The 23,046-nt window shown below is 37.2% G+C and overlaps 1 protein-coding gene across 2 annotated transcripts; it reads left to right on the top strand.

Moving 5' to 3' along the window:
- The first annotated feature begins 3,094 nt into the window (after positions 1 to 3,094).
- Steap1 (STEAP family member 1) lies at positions 3,095 to 15,470 on the top strand. Of its 2 annotated transcripts, XM_047559905.1 has the most exons (5): positions 3,100 to 3,244; positions 6,959 to 7,070; positions 9,451 to 9,963; positions 10,872 to 11,036; positions 12,993 to 15,470. In XM_047559905.1, the coding sequence occupies exons 2-5, from the start codon at positions 6,990 to 6,992 to the stop codon at positions 13,248 to 13,250; spliced, it is 1,017 nt and encodes a 338-aa protein (XP_047415861.1). In that variant the 5' UTR covers positions 3,100 to 3,244; positions 6,959 to 6,989; the 3' UTR covers positions 13,251 to 15,470. The 2 variants fall into 2 exon arrangements, with proteins under 2 accessions (XP_047415862.1, XP_047415861.1); XM_047559906.1 differs by lacking the exon at positions 6,959 to 7,070 and having other exon boundaries at positions 3,095 to 3,244.
- Positions 15,471 to 23,046: the final 7,576 nt, after the last annotated feature.

Here is a 23,046-nt window from a genome sequence, read left to right as displayed (position 1 = left end):
ATTACTTTTTAATTAAAAAGATCAGATTCTATGGTGGCAAGGTAACCCATGATGGAACTATGCCATGTTCCAACTGACTGTTTCTCATGTCCTGGTATTTCTGGAAGGCCACCAGGAAGACCACATGAGAAAATCTCTTCATGAGGATGTCATGTCCAGAACACATAAGTGGCTTGTTTTAGTCAGTTTTTCCTTACTGTCACCAAAATATTTGACAAGAAAAACTCGAAGGAGGAAAATTTTATTGGGAGCTCATGGTTTCAGAGGTACAGTCCATGGTTGGCCAGGTCCATTGCTCTGGGTCCAAGTTAAGGCAGAACACCATGGAAGAAGGGCATGGCAGAGAAAAGCTGCTCCCTCATGGCCCTGGAGGAAGCCAAGAGAGGGAGGAAAGAGCCAGGAGTATGAGATACAATCCCCAAGGGTAGCCCCTAGCCAACAACCTTTCCGGTCATGCCCCACCTACCCACAGTTACCACCCAGTTGTTAATTCAAATTGATGAATAAGAAATAAAAACCTTTGAGTTGGGGAGAAATAGATGAAACAATTTTTAATACCTCCAGTCCCAAGGGTAGCCTTTCAAAGCCAGACCACTCAGACACACAGACATTGGGGATAAACTGACCACATTCTCTGAAGTTTACTCTACCAGTAGACCCTGAACTAGTGAAGAGAATATATCATAAGGACAGTAGAATTAAAAATGGAATTGTTTATCTTTATCTTAAAAGGAAAGTCACAGGTAGAAGAGGTAGATTTGAAATTAGTGTGGATCACTATTTGAATTACTGTCCCCCTATGAGTTAGATTTCCAAAGGAGAAAACCAAATATAGCTCATGTCATCCACTTACAATTTACTGCCTATTTCTCATTATAATTATTCTTTATTTTTATAAACATGTGTTAATTGTACATATTAATGGGGTCCAGTGTAGTATTTCAACACAAGCATTCAATGTGCTCTTATCAAGTTCAACCTCTTTACCCATCCTTCTTTCCTCCCTTCATTAAAATTATTTTTATAATATGATTTATTTTATTTTATCTTTCGCCCATAATACTCCATTTACTTTTAAAGTAGCAGTTTCATCAAGTTCTAAGATTAGTTTGCTTATTGGTCAGGTAAAAGTACTCATGGATTCCAAATTATTACCTTTTCTCTATAACTTGTTAAAGTTGCTACAGGTAGTTTAGTGTCTGACTCCAAATAACACTGAAGAATGGTTTTGTTAATGGGCTATAGTTTAAGATTATTACAAAATACTCTGAATGATCTAAATTTGTTTGCAACTCATAGTTCAATTTACCAATTTAAATTCTCTAGTCTTATGAGTCATGGTGAAACCAGCAATCTGCTTTTCAGCATTTGCAATAGCATAACACTGTTTTCCACAAACCATTCTGGTTTTGAAAAGTATGTGTGAAAGAGGCTGACTCAGAACATTTTGAGATGATTCTCCATCATTCATGCATATTTGTCTACTTCATCGCCATACCCAAATCACAGGTCATTTGTATGAAAAAACTACAAACAGTTTATCTATGACAATAACTTCTGACAACTCAATAAAAGTTCTTTAGTACCATGTTTTTATAATCTATTATTGTGTTGTTTATAATATCTACAAACTAATTAGTACACAACCTCAGATTTCCAATCACTTCACTCTGTACACTCCACTAAAATATTTGGCAAAAAGATGTTAACAAGAAAAACAGAAATAGAACTGCTAACATCTAATTATAAAACAAAATATTTGACTTGATTTTAAATGGTTTAGTTAGAAGAGAAAAAGTGATATTTAAGTGGAGCTTGCTAAAATTAGCTGGCTTGTATTACTATAACAACTTCTTTGTTCTCTTCATTTGGAAAATAGATTTTGAAGAAGAGACTGAATCATAAGGAATGAAAGAATATTATTTTATCTTGAAATTTAAGACTGATTATTTTTAAAACTTAAACAGTGCCCAGACTTAACAGTTTGCCTTGATTCTTTGTAGCCCATGCTAGAAGAACAATATCTCTATCTCTATATATATCTCTGTGTCTCTGATTTTTTTCCCTAAAGCTTTCAAATTATTATTTGCAAGTTCCACTAAAAATAAAGTGTAAGATTCTGTATCAACCACAAGATGTCAGTCCATGGTAATCTTCACAAGGCTGTAAGATTACATAAGGAAAGTCAATGATTATAAGAATTATGTATATAGTATTCAAACATGAACAGTCCTTGGCGCTCTAGCTATGAGTCAAGGATAATCACGGAAAAAGCGGTTGAGCGTTTACTTTTCTTTGCACTTTGTATCAGACTAGTTCTGGGAAAGTGGTACATCAAGTTCCCTCTATGTTGCAATTCAGGTCTCAGACACTGCTGAGTCAGGCTCCAACTCAAAGGAGTAAATCCGATGTTCATGATCTCTCGTTCCAACCCCCTTTAAATATTGATAATAACTTTGTTTTAGGTTTGGTATATTTGATTGAGTTGGGATGTGGGAAGCTGCATTGAATAGCAGAGGTGAAGAAAAGGAGTAACTGTGGAGCATTGGGGTTTTTGCAGCTGGGAAGCAGGGTCTGCGAGGTTTAGGGTACCAGAGAAGGGCAATTCAGGGTGTGAGTCACTCAAATCCAAATTCTGATTCTTCAATTGTGAATAACAACCAAACCACAAAGAAACTTGTTAGTTTTAAAATTAGCTGATTTGTAGGTGGGTTTATAAACTTGAAAGCAGTCGCTCTCAGAATCTGGGAATACTTGGTATCACCTGAGAACTTTTAAGAAATACAGAATCGCAGGTCCCTTCTCAGACCTACTGAACTGGAAACTGAATGGGTTCCAGCAGCCGACTTTTTTAGGCGTCCTCTGGGTAATTCTGATACCCGCTGCAGTCTCAGAACTACTGCTCTAAAGGATGCACGAATGTTCGTTGTTGGGGCAGTAGTCAGGGAGCGGTGCAAGCTCAGGGAGCTGGTCTCAAGCAGAGGGCCAAATTATTTGAAAGGAAACTGGGAAGGGTCACGTTACAATGTGGGGACCGTGGATCTGAGCAGTACCCCGGCAGTACCGCGGGCGCCGGCAGGTGGCGCTGGTCGCGCAGTTGACGAGGGGGCAGGGTCAGCCCCGGGCGAGCAGGCTCTGGGCTAGCAGGCTCAGGGCATTGGGCTCAGCACCGCGGGCCGACACTTCAGGAGCCGCTGCTACTGAGCTCGCTGTCTGACTCCCTGTCGCGTCCACGGAAGAGCGGGTGAGTCCGTGGACTCGGCCCTGCTGGCCGCTTGCTCCCTGCGTCCGCGCGTCCCCGCGAAGCAGGTTCCCAGCCTCGGGTGGGGTGTGAGGGTCCCACACCGGACGCGGACCGGGCGGCGGCGCTCCGGGGCGAGCGCAGTTCGCTGCTTACCTCGGCTCCAGCCCACCGCAGAGCACAGCGCTCGATTGTGACCGGGCCAGGGGTGGGAGCCAGGGACTCACTCACAGGAGGGCTTTTCACCAGGGATTTAGGGCATATGATGGATTCTAAAGTTTATCCTCAGGTTGGGTTCTCATGGCAAGTTTTCCAACTTGGCAAAGTTACCACGGGTTTGCCTTGCATTGATGAATGATTGGTACATAATACTTAAAATTGGGCAATTTGATCTTCAGGTTACCTAGTAACAGGAAATTTTTATTAAGTCCTTGGAACATTGGTCCTACTCTTTCAGTATCTGGGTGTGGTTCAGGTTCCCTCCAAAACAGTCAATCAAGGTGTTTAAACATGTCACTCTGGCCAAATCTACTGGAGGGGGGTTGTAGACATAGAATTTACATATACTTACAAATTCCTCACTCTGTTCTTTTTGAAAAAAAAAAAAATCCCATCCACCTCCTGACATTTAATAAAAGGTAATTTATTTAACATGAATATTAAACAATAGGGAGGGGGCAGCACTTTAAAGAAACAGCTCAGTGAAGGAAACTGTCTCCTCTTTACGTAATTAAATGTGGTGAAGCAAGTGTGCACTTGAAAGTATAGAAGGTTGGAAATGCAAGGCAACCCACAATGTACTCCAGTCATTGGGTTTTTTGATATTCTAGATTCTTGGCCATAAACATGAGTTAAGTTGGGCTGTGTCAATATTTAGCAGGAACACCAGGCCAGTCATCCTGGTACAGCAAAACAGAACAGTCACATAAGAAATATGCTCCATTTTTTAATGGGGAAGAAATTTAGAGTCTGTTGGGAACTGGAACTCCTAACATCTTCACACTGCTGTTTCCTGTTTGTTTGTTAGTTTGTTTGTTTTATGAAAAGGAAAATTTACTGTAGAACTTCAATTATATATTTAGTTAATGTCTGTTGGAAACCATTATATGTTGACTGATAATTTATTTTCCTGGTTTCTGGGCACAAAGTTTACTGTGGTCCCCACAGTCAACACTCACTCACTCTCACTGCCATGGGCTTTTTCTTGGCCTTGCTCTTCAGCATGATCTCCCTCCAGGGCCACTCTGACTTTGCACTCAGAATCTCATGGTGGTCCCAGCAAACCCTGCCAACTTGCTAAGTCCCAGGATTCTGCTTCCCTTCCCATGTCCATCGTTCCATAAAAAAATTTTTTTTTTTTTAGGATACATTATACCACCATGCAGTTACTTGTTGAAATGTTTGCCTTTTCTCCTGGATTTCAAGCTTTTTAAGAGCAGAGGTTTTTACTCATTTAACTTTATAGTTCCACTGTCTAAAATCATTCCTTCTGCTATAGTTAATGAATATTGAATAAACATGTTTTTATATGTTATTTTTAACTCTGAATCTCAGAGTTAAAATATACTTTAAACATGGTAAATTATTCCTTACATTTGATAATAGATGGTATTCTAGACACTCCTCTACTCTATTTACAATGTTGGTTAAATCACCATATAAAATGAAATAATGCTTCCTGAGACGAGTAAACACTTCCAGAGTGGCACAAAGCCTTATTTCTCTTTTTCTTCTTTAGTGTTTATATAGAATTGTGTTGGTAAATATTTGATGATTGACATATGCTTTACCCAGAATTCTTTCAAACGCCAGTGATCAACACATAACTGAAACTAACTCAAGCCAAAAGGGAATGTATTGACTGAAGTTGAGAAATTCATAATCTACTCTCAGGGACGATAGTACTCAAACTATGCCACTAGGACTCTCCTGTTGTCTTTCTGTTTCCTTTTCTGCTTTTCTTTGTTGACTTTCTTCCATTCAAATGAAGACATTGTCCTCCTTACAGCATAGGGGCAGGAAAGCATGGTAGTTCTGTAGCATCCCAACTTAGTATATGCCCATTTCTATGATCAAAGACTGGGTATTACTGTAATTGACAACCTCCTGACACTATATTGGATGGAAAAAGGGTACATCTTCAAATATAGAAACATTTTAAATCAGGAAAAAGAAATGGGAAGAGAATGTGCACAAACCCAAATAACAAATACAGGTTATATATCCCTTATTCAATTTCCTTAGGACAAGAAATGTTTTTAATTTTTTGGAATATGTGCATATATACAATGAAATATCTTAGGGATAGGACACAAGTCTAAACACAAAATTCATTTGTGTTTCATATACACCTGTACACATAGCCCAAAGGTAATTTTATACAGTGTTTTTAATGCACTGGTGATTTGACTGCAACCTGCAACATGAAGTCAGATATGGAATTTTCCACTTGTGGCATCACGTCTGTGCTCAAAAAGTTTGGGACTTTTGGATTAGGGATGCTCAGCCTGTATCCTCATCATGAATGTTCTGAATTTCCAAAATCAATAATATCAGGAAACTGTTCCAGGAGCTCTTCAACAAAGAAAACATTGGCATCATGTAAAGGTGACTCCTTTTTATTCTTTGTGAAGATCTAACCTTTAAAACTTCAAGAATGTTTTAAAGTATTTTAAACTATTCCTAGAAACAACTTTCACCTAATAAAACTTTACAGATGTTCTATAAACACTTGGAATGTTCTAAAAATGTAGATGTTCTAAAAACACTGGAAAACACTTAGAATGTTTTCCATCAACTGTTGTATTATCTAATCTGTTTTTCATAAAGTATGAACTGGAGATGTATTTCTCTGGAAATAAATTTGGAACTAATAAAAACAATGAGTAATATTACAACATCATGTTTCTCTTCTCTAAAGTGTGTTACACCAAGCCTGGATGAGGATCTGTGAAAATGGCTATGGAAAAGATTTCTTTATCGAGTAAAAAAAAAAAAAAAAATTGGCAAAATTATCTTCCAAAAGGTTGACTAGTACAGCAGGCATGTCAATGATTGAACACAACACCTCCACTGGAATATACTAAAAATTCCTGTCTTACCAACAAAGCCTGGCCCACTACTCTAATGGGGGAAAAATGGCACTCTGAAAATAACATGTTAGTCCTTTACACCACTGTCAGGGTTTGCCTTACTAACAGTATCTGTTCTGTTCATTGTATGAAACTCAAAAACATTTCCCCATAAAAAATCAATTTTAATTCTTATTTTGGAGTACAGTGTCAACCCTGAAAGTCTATTAACATATAATCCTGAAGTATAATTTTTTATAGGCTACCTCCAGCCCTCATTGATAACATTGTTACTCTAAAAAAAAAAATGCTTTTCTAATTTTGTTTACCTTTAAAGAGAGTTGGATTTCCTCTCAATGAGAACCTGGAGTTAAATCTTCTAAAGTAAAAGGTTGTGACACTTTGTATTCCATATGGGCCTTGGCAGTTCTGCACAAAAAGTTGGATGCAGAAGAATGATTACTACTGATTTGAGAGTACTAGTTTAAGATTCTTTAAATTTGTAAATCAATCACTATCTGAATTTTAATTGAAATTTCTTTGCCTTTCGAATATTTAAGTGAGTAAATCCTCCATATTATCCCATCAAACATTAACATCATAAATACAATAGACTTGAAAATGTTATTTATTTTTACTTTTCTAGGTGGCTGAAGCCAAACTATTTTATAGAATTCATGGACAGCAGAAAAGATACCACAAACCAAGAACTTTGGAAAATGAAGCCTAGGAAAAATCTAGAAGATGATGATTATTTGGTAAAATAATAAAAATAGGACTTAATCATTAAAATCTGTAAACCTAATTCAGACGAGATCGGGCACGTTCAGGGTGGTATGGCCGTAGACTGTAAACCTAATTCAAATGCCATTCTGTATCTCCTAGTGTTGTAAAAGTGATTTTCCTCCTCATCTGCTGTAAGCAGCACTTGGGTTCCTGTCACTGATACTGGGATGATAAAGGACAGTGTGGTACATACCAGAGAAATAGTGCCTTGACTCATTGTCAGGGACTTAGCTGAATAACCTTGAAGAAATCACTGAAAATTCTGGGTGTTGGTTTATCTATAAAGTGAAAAAGTTAGAGCTGGATATGATGGCACATACCTGTAATCCCAGCAATTCAGGAGGCTGAGGAAGGAGGATTGCAAGTTCAAAACCAGCCTCAGCAACTTAGCAAAGCCCTAAGCAATTTAATGAGACCCTGTCTCAAAATAAATAATAAAAAGGTCTGGGGTTTTAAGCAACCCTGGTTTCATTCCCTGGTACCCAAAAAAAAAAAAAAAAAAAGTGAAAGAGTTGGACCAGATAATCCCTAAGGTCCTTCTAATTCTTTCTAACAGTCTGATTCTAAGTTTAAAAAAAAGTCACCAGTGCCATTTAACATAATTCTGTAAGCAAGTATTTTTCTCATAGACGCTGTGGCAGCTTACCAAGATATCATCAAGTAAATTGATGATTCAACCAAATAAATTCACTTATGGATAAGTATCCCTTGTCCTACTTTTGGTCAACCACAGGATTAAATGTTTCTTACTATATTATTTGACTTAAAAAGTGACGGAAAATTTTAGTTCCAAATTCTTACCTTTCTAAATTGTTTCAAGTGTAGTTTTAACAAAAATTAGTTAATCATTTAAAATGAAAAAAATAAGAAATTATAAACACATACCCTATAAAAGTAACTGCACACATAAAACAAAATAATTTTCATTTTTCAAGTTATCTTCCTTGCTGTTCCTTAATTCTTCACTCTTAACCAGAAAATTGATCTCAGTTAATTATACTTAGTCTTTCTCAACATGCAGAAATGACAGAAGTATATCATTTCTAGATGGAGTAATTAGAAAAAGCATTGGATATAACAGTGACTTATTACTCAAAGTAAAATTCAGATGGCAAGAGGGGTCATTTTTAAACACTGAAAATTATAGAGAACCATGTGAATTAAAGTTACTCTGCATAAAATGAGATGAACAAGATAATCACTAACATCATTTCAAGCATTAAAATGTTCTGGTTCCATATGCAGGGCTACAAAAATGAATAATATTAAGTGAGAAGTAAATTTATTCATAAAATAGAACAATATGAAACACTGACAATAAATGTCATTTTGAGTTTTTAAATTTTCTGTGTATCAGCTGAAGAAATGACAAATTTTTCAATATAGCCTTGTTTTGAATTGTTAACTGTCTAGAAATGCAACTGGATCAAGACTAACTTTCTCAGGAAGTAGGTTATCTCTGGGACTTAACTAGTTATATAGCCTTTTTTGCCTTCTGATAATATATTTGTCTATCAGTACTTAGACAAATTAGTTGTTTTAAAAATATAAACTATATAAGGAAGACTACATGATGGAAATTATGGATTTTTATCCGTAGTAGTAATGACCATATTATTCCTGATCCTTCATGTTTGAATTAATGAAGAGAAGAATTCACTTTACCAAGAGTTATCCAGGAACCAATAAAATATTTACAAAACAAACACATCTATTACAATTTACAAGTTTATTATTTTGCCAGAGATTATTGGGGTTTTTAAAACCTTTTTCAATATTGACTTCCCTGTTGCCATATTGTTATTTCACGTCTTCAAAATGGACACAACGGTCTAAACTTTGGAGGAGGTATCTGAAGTGTGTGTTTCTTTTGTCTTAAAGACAAATGAGGGGCTGCAGTTGTGTGGCTCAGTGGTAGAGCGCTTGCCTAGCATGTATGAGGCACTGGGTTCAATCTTCAGCGCCACATAGAAATAAATGGATAAAATAAAGTCTATCAACATGTAAAAAATTTTTTTTTCTTTTTTTTTTCCTGTGGTGCTGGGGATTGAACCCAGGGCCTTGTGCTTGCGGGGCAGGCACTCTACCAACTGAGCTATATCCCCAGCCCTAAAAAAATTTTTTAAAAAGACAAATAAATAATAGAAATAAAAGGAGAATTTCAAAGTAACCAAGTGGACCTTTGGTCAATGCTACATAAACTATGCTATCTTCCACTGACCAGTATCCAAAAGAAAGATTCTGAATGCCCTTATTCACTGAGAAGCACAGTGACTGGGCCATAAGTAATTAGATTAAAGAAAATCTCATTGTTTGTTCAATTTTAAGATTTTTCTTTTCTTTTCTTTGTAGACTAAGGACACTGGAGAGACCAGCATGCTAAAGAGACCTGTACTTTTGCATTTGCAACCATCAGCCTATGTTGATGAATTTGATTGCCCCTCAGAAGTTCAGCACAAGCAGGAATTCTTTCCAAAATGGCGCTTGCCACTTAAAATAGCTGCTATTATATCATCTCTGACCTTTCTTTACACTCTCCTGAGGGAAGTAATTCATCCTTTAGTGACTTCCCATCAACAGTATTTTTATAGGATTCCAATCCTGGTCATTAACAAAGTCTTGCCAGTGGTTTCCATCACCCTCTTGGCATTGGTTTATTTGCCAGGTGTGATAGCAGCAGTTGTACAACTTCATAATGGAACCAAGTATAAGAAATTTCCACCTTGGTTAGATAGGTGGATGTTAACAAGAAAGCAATTCGGGCTTCTCAGTTTCTTTTTTGGTGTTCTGCATGCAATTTATAGTCTGTCTTATCCAATGAGGCGCTCCTACAGATACAAGTTGCTAAACTGGGCATACCAACAGGTAGGATGAAGATGTTGGCAGTGTTACTAAACTAAAAATTCTAAGTCACCTAATTGTAATCCCTTCTCATTGTACTATCAATACACCAAGCCCCTGTTGAAACCCCTGGGTTGAGAAAGTTATCTAAATTTTTTTAAAAATTTTATTATAATTGCATTAGGACTTGGTTGTATAGTTTTATATTAAGAAATGTTTTTAAAATCTGAAAATAAAGTACAGCTTTAACAGCATTAAAAAATATTTTGTTGCCGGGAAGGGTGGTGCATGCCTGTAATCCCAGCAGCTCAGAAGGCTGAGGCAGGAGGATCACAGATTCAAGGTGAGCCTCAGCAACTGAGCAAGGCCCTAAGCAACACAGTGAGACCCTGTCTCAAAATAAAAATTTTTTAAAAGGGCTAGGGACATGGCTCAGTGGTTAAGGGCCCCTAGTCTCAATCCCTGGTACCAAATTTAAATAAATAAATAAATAATATATATATATATACACACATATATATATACATATATATACAAATATATATGTGTGTGTGTATATATATATTTGTGTGTATATATATATATATATTTTGTTGATGGACAGGGCCACATTTCAATCTTCTGATACCCTCACAAGATTACTTTTTAATGTTGATCGTTCTTATCTTCTGTTTATCATGCCTCATTACGTTGACGTTACAATTCTATGTAAGTAAACCATGAAATAATTATGAGATAATTAAAATACATTCTATAAATATTGTATTCAGAGAAAGAAAGCAAGTGCTCCTATGTATAACTCTTAAAGGAACGCAGAAAAAAAAAGTTATAAATTGTATAGGCCCATTTTAGACAAAGCAAATATAGAAGGAGGTTCATGTGAGACATAAGTGTGGTTTACATATTTTCTTTCCTCTTTTATCTTCTGGTAGGTCCAACAAAATAAAGAAGATGCCTGGATTGAGCACGATGTTTGGAGAATGGAGATTTATGTATCTCTGGGAATTATGGGACTTGGAATACTATCTTTGTTGGCTGTGACATCTATTCCATCTGTGAGTGACTCTTTGACATGGAGAGAATTCCGTTACATTCAGGTAAATAATATTTAAAGTAACTCTAAAAAATAGCAACTGCTTTCCAACAGTAAAGATCCCACACTTGTTCAGTTAATAGTGTGTTCCCTATTATTTCTAAATAGGATACATTTTATAGGCATAAATAAAAGGCATCACTAAAAGAAAAATATTCTAGCATTGGAAACTTGTTAAGACAATTTGCTATCCATCTAATAACTATAATGTGATATTTTAGGAATATCCTTGGTTAATATTTCCTAAAAATTAAATTCTTTTACCCATCTCTTGACTTGAGCCATGCCTTTTCAGTTGCACAGTTTTGTACTATCTAGGGAGAAAAATCTCTCCTTGAAATACTTTTATTGACCAAAGGTATTCTAATACCTCATTTTCAAACCTGCTTTTTCTAAGTTACATTTTAGATAGCTAACTCCTTTGAAGTTTCTAAATACTCCTGGGACTCAAGAACTATCTCAGATTTACTTAAGTTTATCTCCTAGTGGGGGATTATACTTAAAAAGAACAATGTGCCAGACTACAGAAGGGGGCCCATATCTGCAAAATTCAAAGGACTAAATTTAATTCCATCATAAGCACTACCAAAATTGTTTTAATTACATAGCCTTAATTTTCATGGGTGGACATCTTTGGAAATTTCCATTAACTCAGACATTCCCCACTATCCTTTTTACATATCTGCACATCATATTCAGCAAACGTGTCTAGTTAAGCTGGGAAATATCTCTCTATCTGAATTATTCTGATGTGGTTTAGAGATGGTACCACATTCTCCAGTTGTGTATGTCCAGTTGTGTATGTAGCCATTGGAGTTCCCCGTTCCTCATGAAATAGCTATGCCTGTCACATGTACTGAGCATAATTGTTCAGATTTAATTAGGGATTCAAACACTGCATCTTGACAACTGAGTCCATTCCACTGTAGGTACAATACCCAGATCATAATAAGTATACAGTACACATTTGGTAAAATAATCTTCAACCAAATGCATGTATTTTTCAATGACTAACCTAGAAACTTTTCATTCAGAGTCTGAGAACTGGTTACACTATGATTTACCTAAGAGATTCATATCTGAAAATATAAATTTAGCTATTTAATTATATTTATTGGGGCTTAACAGTGCTGCTGAGTAATTGTGAGCTAGATTCATTCTCGCAGGCTAATGACCATTTCCAGTAAAGTGAATAGAAATCAGAAGTCATCTAGAAGAGCTGTTGTCAAAATGCCATAAAATTACATCCATGAGCAACTGTTTATATAAGCACCCTACCTATATGATGCCAAAGCATTCCAAAGAATTTTCTTTACATCTCTAGATTTTGCTCAAACACTGAAATAATTGCAAGTATTTTTCTGTTTTATCTGAACATTTAATTTTTTTAAAAAACATAGTCCAAGCTCATTTACTTCAGTAATCATTTACCAAAATCAGAGTGAATCAATTAGTTGCTTTCACAGTTGATAAAGATCAATGAAGTCACATTGATATTTGCAGTAATCTTCGGTCAACCTACCTTTATTTAACACCTGAAATAATGAGTATTTCATGTTGACTCTATGGTGATCCTGTGATAAATAAGAGTCAGTTCCCAATTTTAGATTTAAGCAAATGCACACAAGACAAAGCGCCATAAAATAAATGTCATAAGAGATGAACAAAATGGCAGAGAAAGAAAAGATAGAACTGTTGATCACCTGAGACTAAAGAGAAGGTTGTGAATTTTTTAAGTGTAGCTCGGAGATGTGAACATTACCCAAAAGTGAGGTAATGAGGGGGAGCATGTAAAAGGAGTAGAAAGATGTGAATGGACATTGTTGAGAAATGTGTTAGAAAAACAGTAATAAATGAATGGAAGGATTTCCAAGCAACAGAACAGATTCAGATGAATTAGGATGGAACAAACTCTCATTGATCCAGCCTTCACTAAGGTAATTTTGTTTTTCTTTTACAGAGCAAACTAGGAATTGTCTCACTTCTGCTGGGTACAATACATGCATTGATTTTTGCCTGGAATAAATGGGTAGATATAAAACAATTTGTATGGTATACACCTCCAACTTTTATGATAGCCGTTTTCCTTCCAATCGTTGTCCTGATGTGTAAAACTATACTATTCCTGCCATGCTTGAGAAAGAAGATACTAAAAATTAGACGTGGTTGGGAAGATGTCACCAAAATTAACAAAACTGAGATGTCCTCCCAGTTGTAGGATTACTGTTTACACACATTTTTGTTCAACATTAATATGTTTTATCATAAATATTTCAAATTTGTATTTGTTAATAAAACGACCACTTGAGAATCTTACTCCATCTCTTCGTTTATGGGTAATGAGATTGAAATTTGTGTCTTTTCTTGCAGATTTGATTCAAAGCAAAACAAAATTTTATTAGTGATCTTTAGCATATTTTCTGTTTGATAAAACTAAGCATAACAAAAACATCACATCTTATTTGTCAGTGTATAGCATTATAAATAACAAAAGGCCTTGAAATACCAATCTTTACTACCTATCACAACATGTATCATAAGCAATGAAAAAAAGATATCATCTACATCTACAACGCAAGTATTACGATTATTGGTTTTTTTATTCTCTAAAAATTTATTGTTTTACTATAATTATTTTAATTGTACATGTTTGAGTACAGTGTGCAACATATGCACACAGTGTATAATGATCAAAGCAGGATAGTTAGTTAATTCCATCTCCTTAAACTTAAAAAATGTTGATTAACATATAATCTTTGCACATATACATGAGGTACAGTATGATTATTTCATTCTGTTCTAACAAGGTTTTATTCCTGAACCACCCCCCTCAAAAGCAACACTGTGTCTACACAGACGCAATAACATCAGGTGCGCATCCACACCAGTCTCGTGCCTGCACTCTCACCAGCATAGCTCCCTCTGTAGTGCTGGGAATGGGAAATCAAGTTCCAGCCTTCCTGGCATCCCTAAGGAAGGAATGACTATTTTTGTTGAGAAGGGTAAAGTTGGAAAGGTGTGAGGTTGATCCAGAAAACAAGGAACTGTTTGAGCTGCATACTAAAATGTAGGTAGGAGTTCCGCAGACAGAACGGGAGAATGGTGTGTCATGATGTGTTGAAAGTCTAGTTCAGGTCTTCCGGAACAGAATTTGTGAATGAAACACCAGATAAACTACAGGCAAAGGCCAGATAGATCATCAAGGTTATTGCATGAAATGAAACTATGTTTGGACTTTGTCCTTCCAGCAATGGGGAAACCACTGAAAGCTGGAAAAGGGCTTGACATCATCAGTTGCATTTCAGAAAGATCACTATACACTATAGAGGAGATGAATCTGATGGCAAGAGGCAAAGGATAAAGACAGGTTGGAAAGTCTTTAAAATATTTAAGAAGAAAACTGTAACATCCTTGGACACAGACAACAATTTGCAAATGAAGGTCATTACAGAGGGGACGGAGGAAAGAGGAGAACAAATAAATATGCAGCACAGAATCTCCAGGAATTCATGACCAGTAGAATATGAGTAGAGAGGGAAAAGAAAGCTTTGGGGGTGGGGCATCTAGGATTCCTTCCACCTGGATGACTTAAAGAACAATGCTATTAAGCAGAATAGAAAATTCTACAGAAGGAACAGATTTTTTAACCAAAACAAAATCAGAATGTGTGTTCTGTACATTGTATGCTGTTTACAATAATCTCAGCTGCTAAGGAATGCAGCGTGTTTAGTTTCAGGTCACACAGAGAGCTGTGAAAGGCATAAGTCTGGGCAGAGAAAAGGAACAGGAAGATCTCCCTCTGCTTCTTTGAAAAGGATTGTTTTCATTTTTGTGGAACGTGGGATGGAGACCAGGATCTCACATGTGCTAAGTGCTCTGCCTCTAAGTTGCATCCCTAGAACTTTCCTTTTTTTTTTTTTTAACTTTTAGACAGGATATTACTAAATTGCCCAGGCTAGCCTGGAACTTGTGATCCTTCTGCCTAGCTGGAATTACAGGTGTGCGTCACCACACCTGACTGGAAAGTTAATTTTTAAATAAAGCTTTTGATGTGGTTAACACCGCTGTGGAGGACAGTCACACCAGTTCTCCATGAAGCAGAAGGAACAGCACCTGGATCGTCACTGACACTGAGCCCCCTGCCTTCCTTCTCCAAGCAGAGCTGCTTTTCCTGCTCACAGTGATCTGCCTGGGATCTATTTTCTTTAAACATTCAATAGGGAGGTGAGTTTTAAAAAACTGTTGAAATGATGTCTTTAGTATTTTAATAATGAGTTACGTTTAATGATTAATGACAAAAAAGAAATGTATGATTCTGGTGTTATTTTCAGGCTGTAGTCTATGTGTCTGAGGAATCGTGTAAGAAATTGTGACCTATTAACAAAATCTATAAAATTAAACACAAAAATTCATAATAAATATATGTCATTTTCATTAGTATCACTGTGTCTAGAATTTTCTTCCAAGAAAATGAACAAGATGTAATAGCTCATTTTTTTCTAAAAGCAGTCTTCAAAGTAAAGGTATTAGAAATTTTCCAGTGTGGATTTAATGCTGTTTTATTCAGTTAATTAGAAGTCCTCTTTCTTTGTGCCAATTTTTTCCAGGTGTTTTCAAGAGCACTTTGAAGAGGTCACAAATTATTCCAACTTTTAGTTTTTGAAAGTAATTCTGCACTCAAATAAATTAATAAGTCACTCACTGGTGACTACTGCACATGACCTGAAGCTAAAGTCCAGTGCCTTCTTCTGGACTGATCTTACTTCTTCAGCTGAGCAGGGGTTTTCACTTCTACTGCTAGTATGTCACATTATCATCGTTATTCACAGACGTTCATTTTAACTGTACCAAGAACAATTTAACAGTTCCTACAGCTATAAAATTACTGAATTGGAAGAGAATGATGAGGTCACCTGAATTCTCTGATCCCTTGGCTGGAGGCATGCCCCCACTAAAACAAGGATTCCCTCAGCAAGAGCTTTGTATTTCTGAACAAAACTGGAGAGCAGAAGAGGGAAAATGAACAAAGGCAGCCCAGTTGTAATGGTAAGGAACCTGCTGATCTTAGAACCAAGACTCCCTCCTGTACCTCAGCTGGACAGGAAGTGATAGAGTGAGAGGGAGAAAAATGGGAGCTAAACTGGGGGGAACCGATGATGGAGCCCAAGCAAATGGTGCCTGCTGAACACTTGACCATGGGAAAGATTTCAAACCCCCATCTTATAAATTGAAATTGTACTATTACGAATGGATTACGCAGTGAAATTAAACAGCATGAGGACTCAAGGGGTGGGTTTATTTTCATTTAATAGGAAAAAAAAAAAACTCTTGATCAAAATCTCTTAACAAAAGCCTAATAAGTATGTAGTAGAGGTCAAAGTTCAATTGAGCTGCTGGACCAGGAGCTCCGCCTTTTTTTACTTCTTCCACCCTGTTCACAAGCCCAGGTAACAATGTGCGCTCTGCATGCCCCAGTTTTGGCAACCAGGATTACTGGGAACCAAAGGTGTGTAAAGGTCCTCATTCTAATTTCAGAGTAGCCAACTGTGGGGTTGGATGGGATTTGCAGAGAGATGCTGTAATTTCAGAAGAACCAGCGCTACAACCACTCACCACCAACACATATGGAGGAGGACAGAGGGAAGAGTGAAGGTCTCCTTTGGGAAGTATGGTGTGGGCAAGGAGAAACTTCTCTTGTCTAACCTCCCTTCACCTGGGAGGGAGGGGACACAGGTTAAACTCCTCCCTTACTGTCACCCACATTAAAGAATATATACTTGACCAGGTTTATACACATTTACCCTTTTATCTATGCTTCTTTCCCTTTTGTCTGCACTTCTTTCCTTCTCTCCAAGCTTCCATTTGTTTTCTTTTTCCCACTATCTGAAAAAGATTTTTTTTTTATTTTTTTAAGTATACTTTTTGTGTTTTATAATGAATTTAGCCTGTGGGAAAAAAATTTTTTTTGGCCTGAAAATGTTTTTATTTCGTCTTCATTATTGAAGAACATAGTTTAAATTGTTGGCAATTATTTTCTTTCAGACCTGTACAAAGTCCCACTGTTTCTTTCTTTTAGTTGTTGTTATTGGTACTGGGGATTGAACTCAGGAGCACTTGACCACTGAGCCACAATTCCAGCCCTATTTTGTATTTTATTTAGAGTCAGGATCTCAGTGAGTTGCTTAGTACCTCGCTTTTGCTGAGGCTGGCTTTGAACTCGCCATCCTCCTGCCTCAGCCTCCTGAGCTGTGTAGTTCCACTGTTTTTGATGGAAAAACAAATCTGTTCTGAACAGCTCTAGCCCTTCCTGTTCCACTGCACCTGCCTTGTCAAGATCATCAAGAGATCATCTCAGTCCTCATCTTATTTACTTACCAGGAATATTTGACAAGTTTTAGGACTCTATGGAAGCATATTGTTTACGTGGCTTCTGGGAAACCATGCTCCCTACAGGTCCTGTTTCCTTTGCTGGCTCCTCTTCCAGTCCCCATCATCTCAATGTTAGCAAGGTTAACTCCTTAACTTCCTCCTCTTCTTTATTAACACCCACAAATAGCTGATTTCCTTGGGCCCTCGGCCTTAAATATAAAACATGAAAAGTATGTTAATGAGTTCCAGATTTGTATCCCTTACCTTCACCTGATCTCCAGCCTATTATATCTAATTGCCTTCTTGATAACCTCTCTGGAATATGTGAAAAACATCTCAAATGCAAAATTTTAAGCCTAACATCTTAATTTCCTTCCCATTCCCACCCAGTTACTCAAGACAGACCTAAGTGTTCTCTTTAATGCTGCTCTTTACCTCACACCCACGGTCATTTATCATCAAATTCTGTTGACTACACCATCAGAATACATTCTACTTCCAGCTGGTCTCGTCACTGAAATCATCGTGGTCCAGGCCACTGCAACCCCTCTCCTAGGATTCCTGCAGTAAACTTCCCAACTGGTCTCCCTGCTCCCACACTTGACCTCACTCCCTTCCACCACTCTCTCTCTCAGAATATTTTTCCACCCAGCAACCAGTGTGATTCTTCAAAAGTGTAAAGGCTGTCAGGCCATTCCTCTGTACCAACCCCTCCAATGTTTTGCCATAAAATTTAAAATAAAACACAATCTCTTTACCATGCCTAAAAATTCCTAAAATACCTGGACCCTGCCCACTTCTGAATTCGTCTCCTGTGCTCTTTATCTCACTCAGCCACTCCCATTACACTAGTCTTCTTGCTTTTCCTGAAGCACAAGCTCATTCCTACTGCAGGACTTTCACACTGGCTACTACTACCTGTGTCTGGAATATTCTGCCTACATCTCAATTTTCACATGATAATTCTTCTGCATCACTCACCTCTATGTTGAGATTTCATGTCTTCAGAGTGATTTCTCCTCTGTAATTCCAGTGACTTGGGAGACTAAGGCTGGAGGATCACAAGTTCAAGGCCAGCCTCAGCAACTTAGCCGAGGCTCTACACAACTTAGCAAGACCCTGTCTCAAAATTAAAAAAATAAAAATAAAAAGGGCTGGGGATGTGGTTCAGCAGTAAAACACCTTGGGGTTCAATCCCCAATACCAAAATAAATAAATAAATAAAAATTTAAAGATTTAAGAAAACAATCTAGGATGGGTACCTCTCCTGATTACACTATCTAAAATAATCTAAAATAGTTATCTTCCTGTATCACTCTCTATACTTCTTACTGGCTTTCTTTTACTCTCCAACATTATATCCTTCATAGATTTACTTGTTTGTCTGACTGTCTGGTTCCCTACCTCATAACAACAGTGATTTTTCATCTTGTTCATAATAACATCCTCATGACCTAGAATAGAGCCTGACACATGGTAGAAGCTCATATTTGTTGGGTATTCATATTTGTTGGATATTTGTTGGATGACTGAATGAATGAGGAACATGGTTATACTATTAATATATGATCGAGACAGTGATGGTTAGAATACAAAAAAATTATTTAGGTAAATGTAAGGGTATCAAAGTATAGTCCAAAGATCAGCAATGTCAGCATCACCTGGGAGCTTACTAGAAATGCAAATTCTGGGACCCCACTCCAGACCTCTGATTTAGACACTGGAGGTCAAGAGAACACTTTATGTTCTATCAAGCCCTTCCAAAGATTCATATGCATGATAAGTTTGAGAACCACTGCTTTCTGGGATAGGCTGCCTGTTTTTGTAAACAAAGTATTATTGGAACACAGCACTTCCATTCATTTTTATGTTTGATCTGTGACTGTTTCACACTATGACAGCAGTATTAGATAGTTGCAGCAGAGACATTTTAGCCCACAAAGCCCATAATACTTACTATCCGGTCCTTTGCAAAATAAGTTTCATGATCCCAAGTTTAGATCAACACCTTACATCATGTCATTGTGGCACACCTGTCTTCTACCCAAATGCAATTGAAATTTTTAAAAAGCTATGTTTAAGTAAGGGTCTATAAGACTGAAAAACAGGAAAATGTAGCATTGATAGACCAGAAAATTTGAGGGATTTCTGGGTTATAAAAAGCATGTGGAGGCTGGGAAGTAGATGGGATCAGATTAACAGAGAAACAAGTAAGACAGTGCCCCACAAGATCAGATAGAGTCCATTGCAAAAGTAAGTGACAATTCTTAAGAAAACTCTGATGAATTTTACACTCCATCCTAGCCAAATTTGCCCTGGAGAAATCATTGGGTGAGTCATTAAAGGGCCAGAGTCAGAAGATCTGGCCAGAGATGCTTTTACCCAAAGATCTGAACATCTGACTGCAGAACTCACTTATAAATAAAGCTAAATGGCCAGCAGTCTCCTGATTTGGATGCCTGGGCCTGAGAAGCAGTTCAAAAAGACTTCCCCAGTGACATAAGAAGCACAGAAAGAAAAAGGCAGTCTGATTGGAACATTTGCCAACCAGGATAAAGTGTCATGTACAGGTCCCTAAAGTGAGAGTTCTGGAAGAAAAGACTAACAGAGTAACTCTGGGCTTGAGGAAGCAGGTCCACATACAAGGAGAAGAAGGGAAGCCTATCTTTAAAGACTCGAGAAACTACTTTCCCACTGGGTTAAATTGTTCCCACACCCCAAATAAATATGTGAAAATCCTATGTCCCAGTGCCTCAGAATTTACCTTACTCAGAAAGAGATCATTTAGATATAACTTGTTAAGATGAGGTTCTAGTGGAGTATGGTAATCCCTTAATCAATATCATTAGTGCCCTTATAAGAAGAGGAGAAAGACACAGAGAGAGAGACACCATGTGAAAATACAGAGATACACAAACACAGAGTGAAGACAACCACATGAAGTCAGAGGTTAAGTCTGTTGTCCTGCTACCACAAACCAGAGAACACCAAGGGCTGAAAGAAGCAAAGAAGCCCTGGAGGCTTTGAAGGTGGTGTGGTCTTGCCAACACCTTGATTTTAGACTTTTAGCCTCCAGAACTGTGAAAGAATAAATTTCTCTTACCCATCCAGTTTGTGATTTGTTAGGGCAACCACAAAATGAAAGCACCAGCCCTCAGGGCCACACACTCTCCTGTCCTCCTTCATCATTAAAGATGGAACCTCAAGGTTTCAAGTTGCTCTGTGAGAGCTACTCTCCCTGGTCTGAGCACATCTGCCTGGCAGTGGAAAAGTGTTCACCCTAGATTGCAATGGAAGCAAGAAGCAGCTTGCAACAGGGAAGATTTCCAGCATGGTGAATGGGGAATTAAACCTATGTTAACAAAAGAAAAAGTGGGTTTTGTGTTGTAAAAGCTGTGACAGCTGCTGTTCCCTAGGTAACAGGCTGAACATGTTCACTCCTTAGAAAACCCTTCCACTGTTCATGGCTCTTTCCTGACAGTGACTGAGCTCCAGAAAAATAATGAAGAAAATAGATTCTACGGAAAATCCAAACCACCGCAGGCAGTGCCCAGACTGACTTCTCATGGCCCAGAAATTCTACCAGTTCAGAGACCTGTGTAAAGAAAATCTGAATCCTAACTGCTCATCTAAGGCCCACTTCCCAGAATTGGGTGAGGTTTTAGGACATACTGCAGATGTTCATGGAAAATACTAGTAGGAAACTTGATGAACTTCATTGCTTAAGGGCCACTAATTGGAAACAGATCATTTTCCTTTTTTTCAATCAAAAAATTTAACTGACACATAAAATCACAAAAACTAGACATATTAATGTGACTTCATGTGATGTTTTGATACACTGTAAAATCACATTAAACATATCTACTGCTCATTATCATTTATTTTTTATGAAAACATTCGAGATTCTTTTTTCTAGCTCTTTGAGATACACAGCACTCAGTCATTCCAGTCTCCCTTCTGTGCAGTGGCACACTAGAATGGCTTACTCCTAACTATAACTACCTACACATTAATCAATCTTTACCTGTTCCCTAAACCATGGAACCTCTGGGCAAGAAGATAAAACAATGTCAATTTTGTTCTGTTCATTTACAAACCTACCTGAACAATGCTACTGTGGCCAGCCTGCCTGCCAAGTGTCTACACTAACCTCTGCAAATTCACTGACTGGATAGAGAAACCAGCCAGGTCACTTAGGGGGACTGGAACCATGAAACTGACCTCCCTCACCCAGGAGCCCAGGACCCTTAGTTACCTCCTTCCTCAGCCCAAGCAGTCCAGGCCCCAGTTCTCCTCCCTCCACCTGGGAGTTGGAGTCCACCTGGAATCTTTTCCTGTTCACAGTGCCCCTAGTGGCTTGGGGTCAACCCAGCCTTAGCAGTGTTAGGTTGGTTTTCACCCTTTAGTCCACATACCCTGGATTCTGGAGTAAAGTGTAAAAGCAAGAAAAATAGAAAGTTAATCAATTAAAAACCTGTGCAAACACTGGACAGTCTAAACAAGCATCTTCATTCAGTCCTGCTGTTTACAATGTGAAAAGAACTGCTATCATATTAATTTTATTATAATGATAATATTTGCATAGTATTCATTTGGAGTATCTGTAATTCATTTCAGGTATCTTTTTAAAGAAAACCTATCTTTGTGAATTGGAAAATGGAAATAGGACTTTGTCTCTGCTGTTTTTAATTGAACATTAAACTCAGCCATTTTAGTTACTGGAAGGGACTGCCTCCCTTTTGCCTTTTAAAACTAAAATAAGTAGCATCTTCAGTGCAAAAAAAAAGAAAAAAAGAAAGAAAGAAAGAAAGAAAGAAAGGGAAAAGAAACCTGAATTAACAGAAAAGTAAACATGAATTCTCACCTGGCCAAGAAAACAGACCCTCACCCACAGTAGAACAAATCACCACCAAAGATAGGAAGAATATTAACACAACTGGAATCAAGAATCAGGTGATGCTGATTCAAATAACAGAACAACTAAAACTACAGAAAATTAATGGACAAAACAAAATAAGACTTTAGCCATAACTAATGTATTTGAAGAGATTTGAGAAAATATTGCATTCATCAGCAAGGATGGCTTTGAAAAAGAGTAGTAAGTTGAGGTCCTGAGACTCAAAACATTATCGCCAAAATTAAAAGAATATATATATGCTTCATAGCACAATACAATGTATTAAGAAAAAACACAGAAAACAACAAAATATCTCCTGGCATAAAAGGATATATTCATCTCTAAGAACACATATCCAGCATTTTAAATAGAAACCATGGTATGAATACAAATCAGAAATGGAGTTTTTAAAATTTAATGAATGAAGCAAGGCTCTTACATGGGCAAATTAGATGGTTGTGCTATGAATTAAGGTGTTATAATTAAGTCAACTATTTATGAACAGGATTCAAAACAGGGAGAGAATCTTTAAATATTAATAAATGAACTGAATTCTAGAGTATACATAGCTGGAGATGAACTTTTAGAACCAAGAGACTAAACTGACAGATTCTCCCAGAATACAATGCAAAAGAAAAAATTCATCATGTGTGTTTCAGAAGAATGTAATAGCAACAACAAAATGAGAAAATAGATAAATAATAAAAGTAAATTTTCTAGAGCTAGAGAAAGATACTGGACTTCA

The sequence above is a fragment of the Sciurus carolinensis genome, chromosome 8 (genome assembly GCF_902686445.1).
Source record: "Sciurus carolinensis chromosome 8, mSciCar1.2, whole genome shotgun sequence".
Taxonomy (NCBI): Eukaryota; Metazoa; Chordata; class Mammalia; order Rodentia; family Sciuridae; genus Sciurus; species Sciurus carolinensis.
The sequence above is the reverse complement of the archived record's forward strand: the minus strand, read 5'-3'. Positions and strand labels throughout refer to the sequence as shown.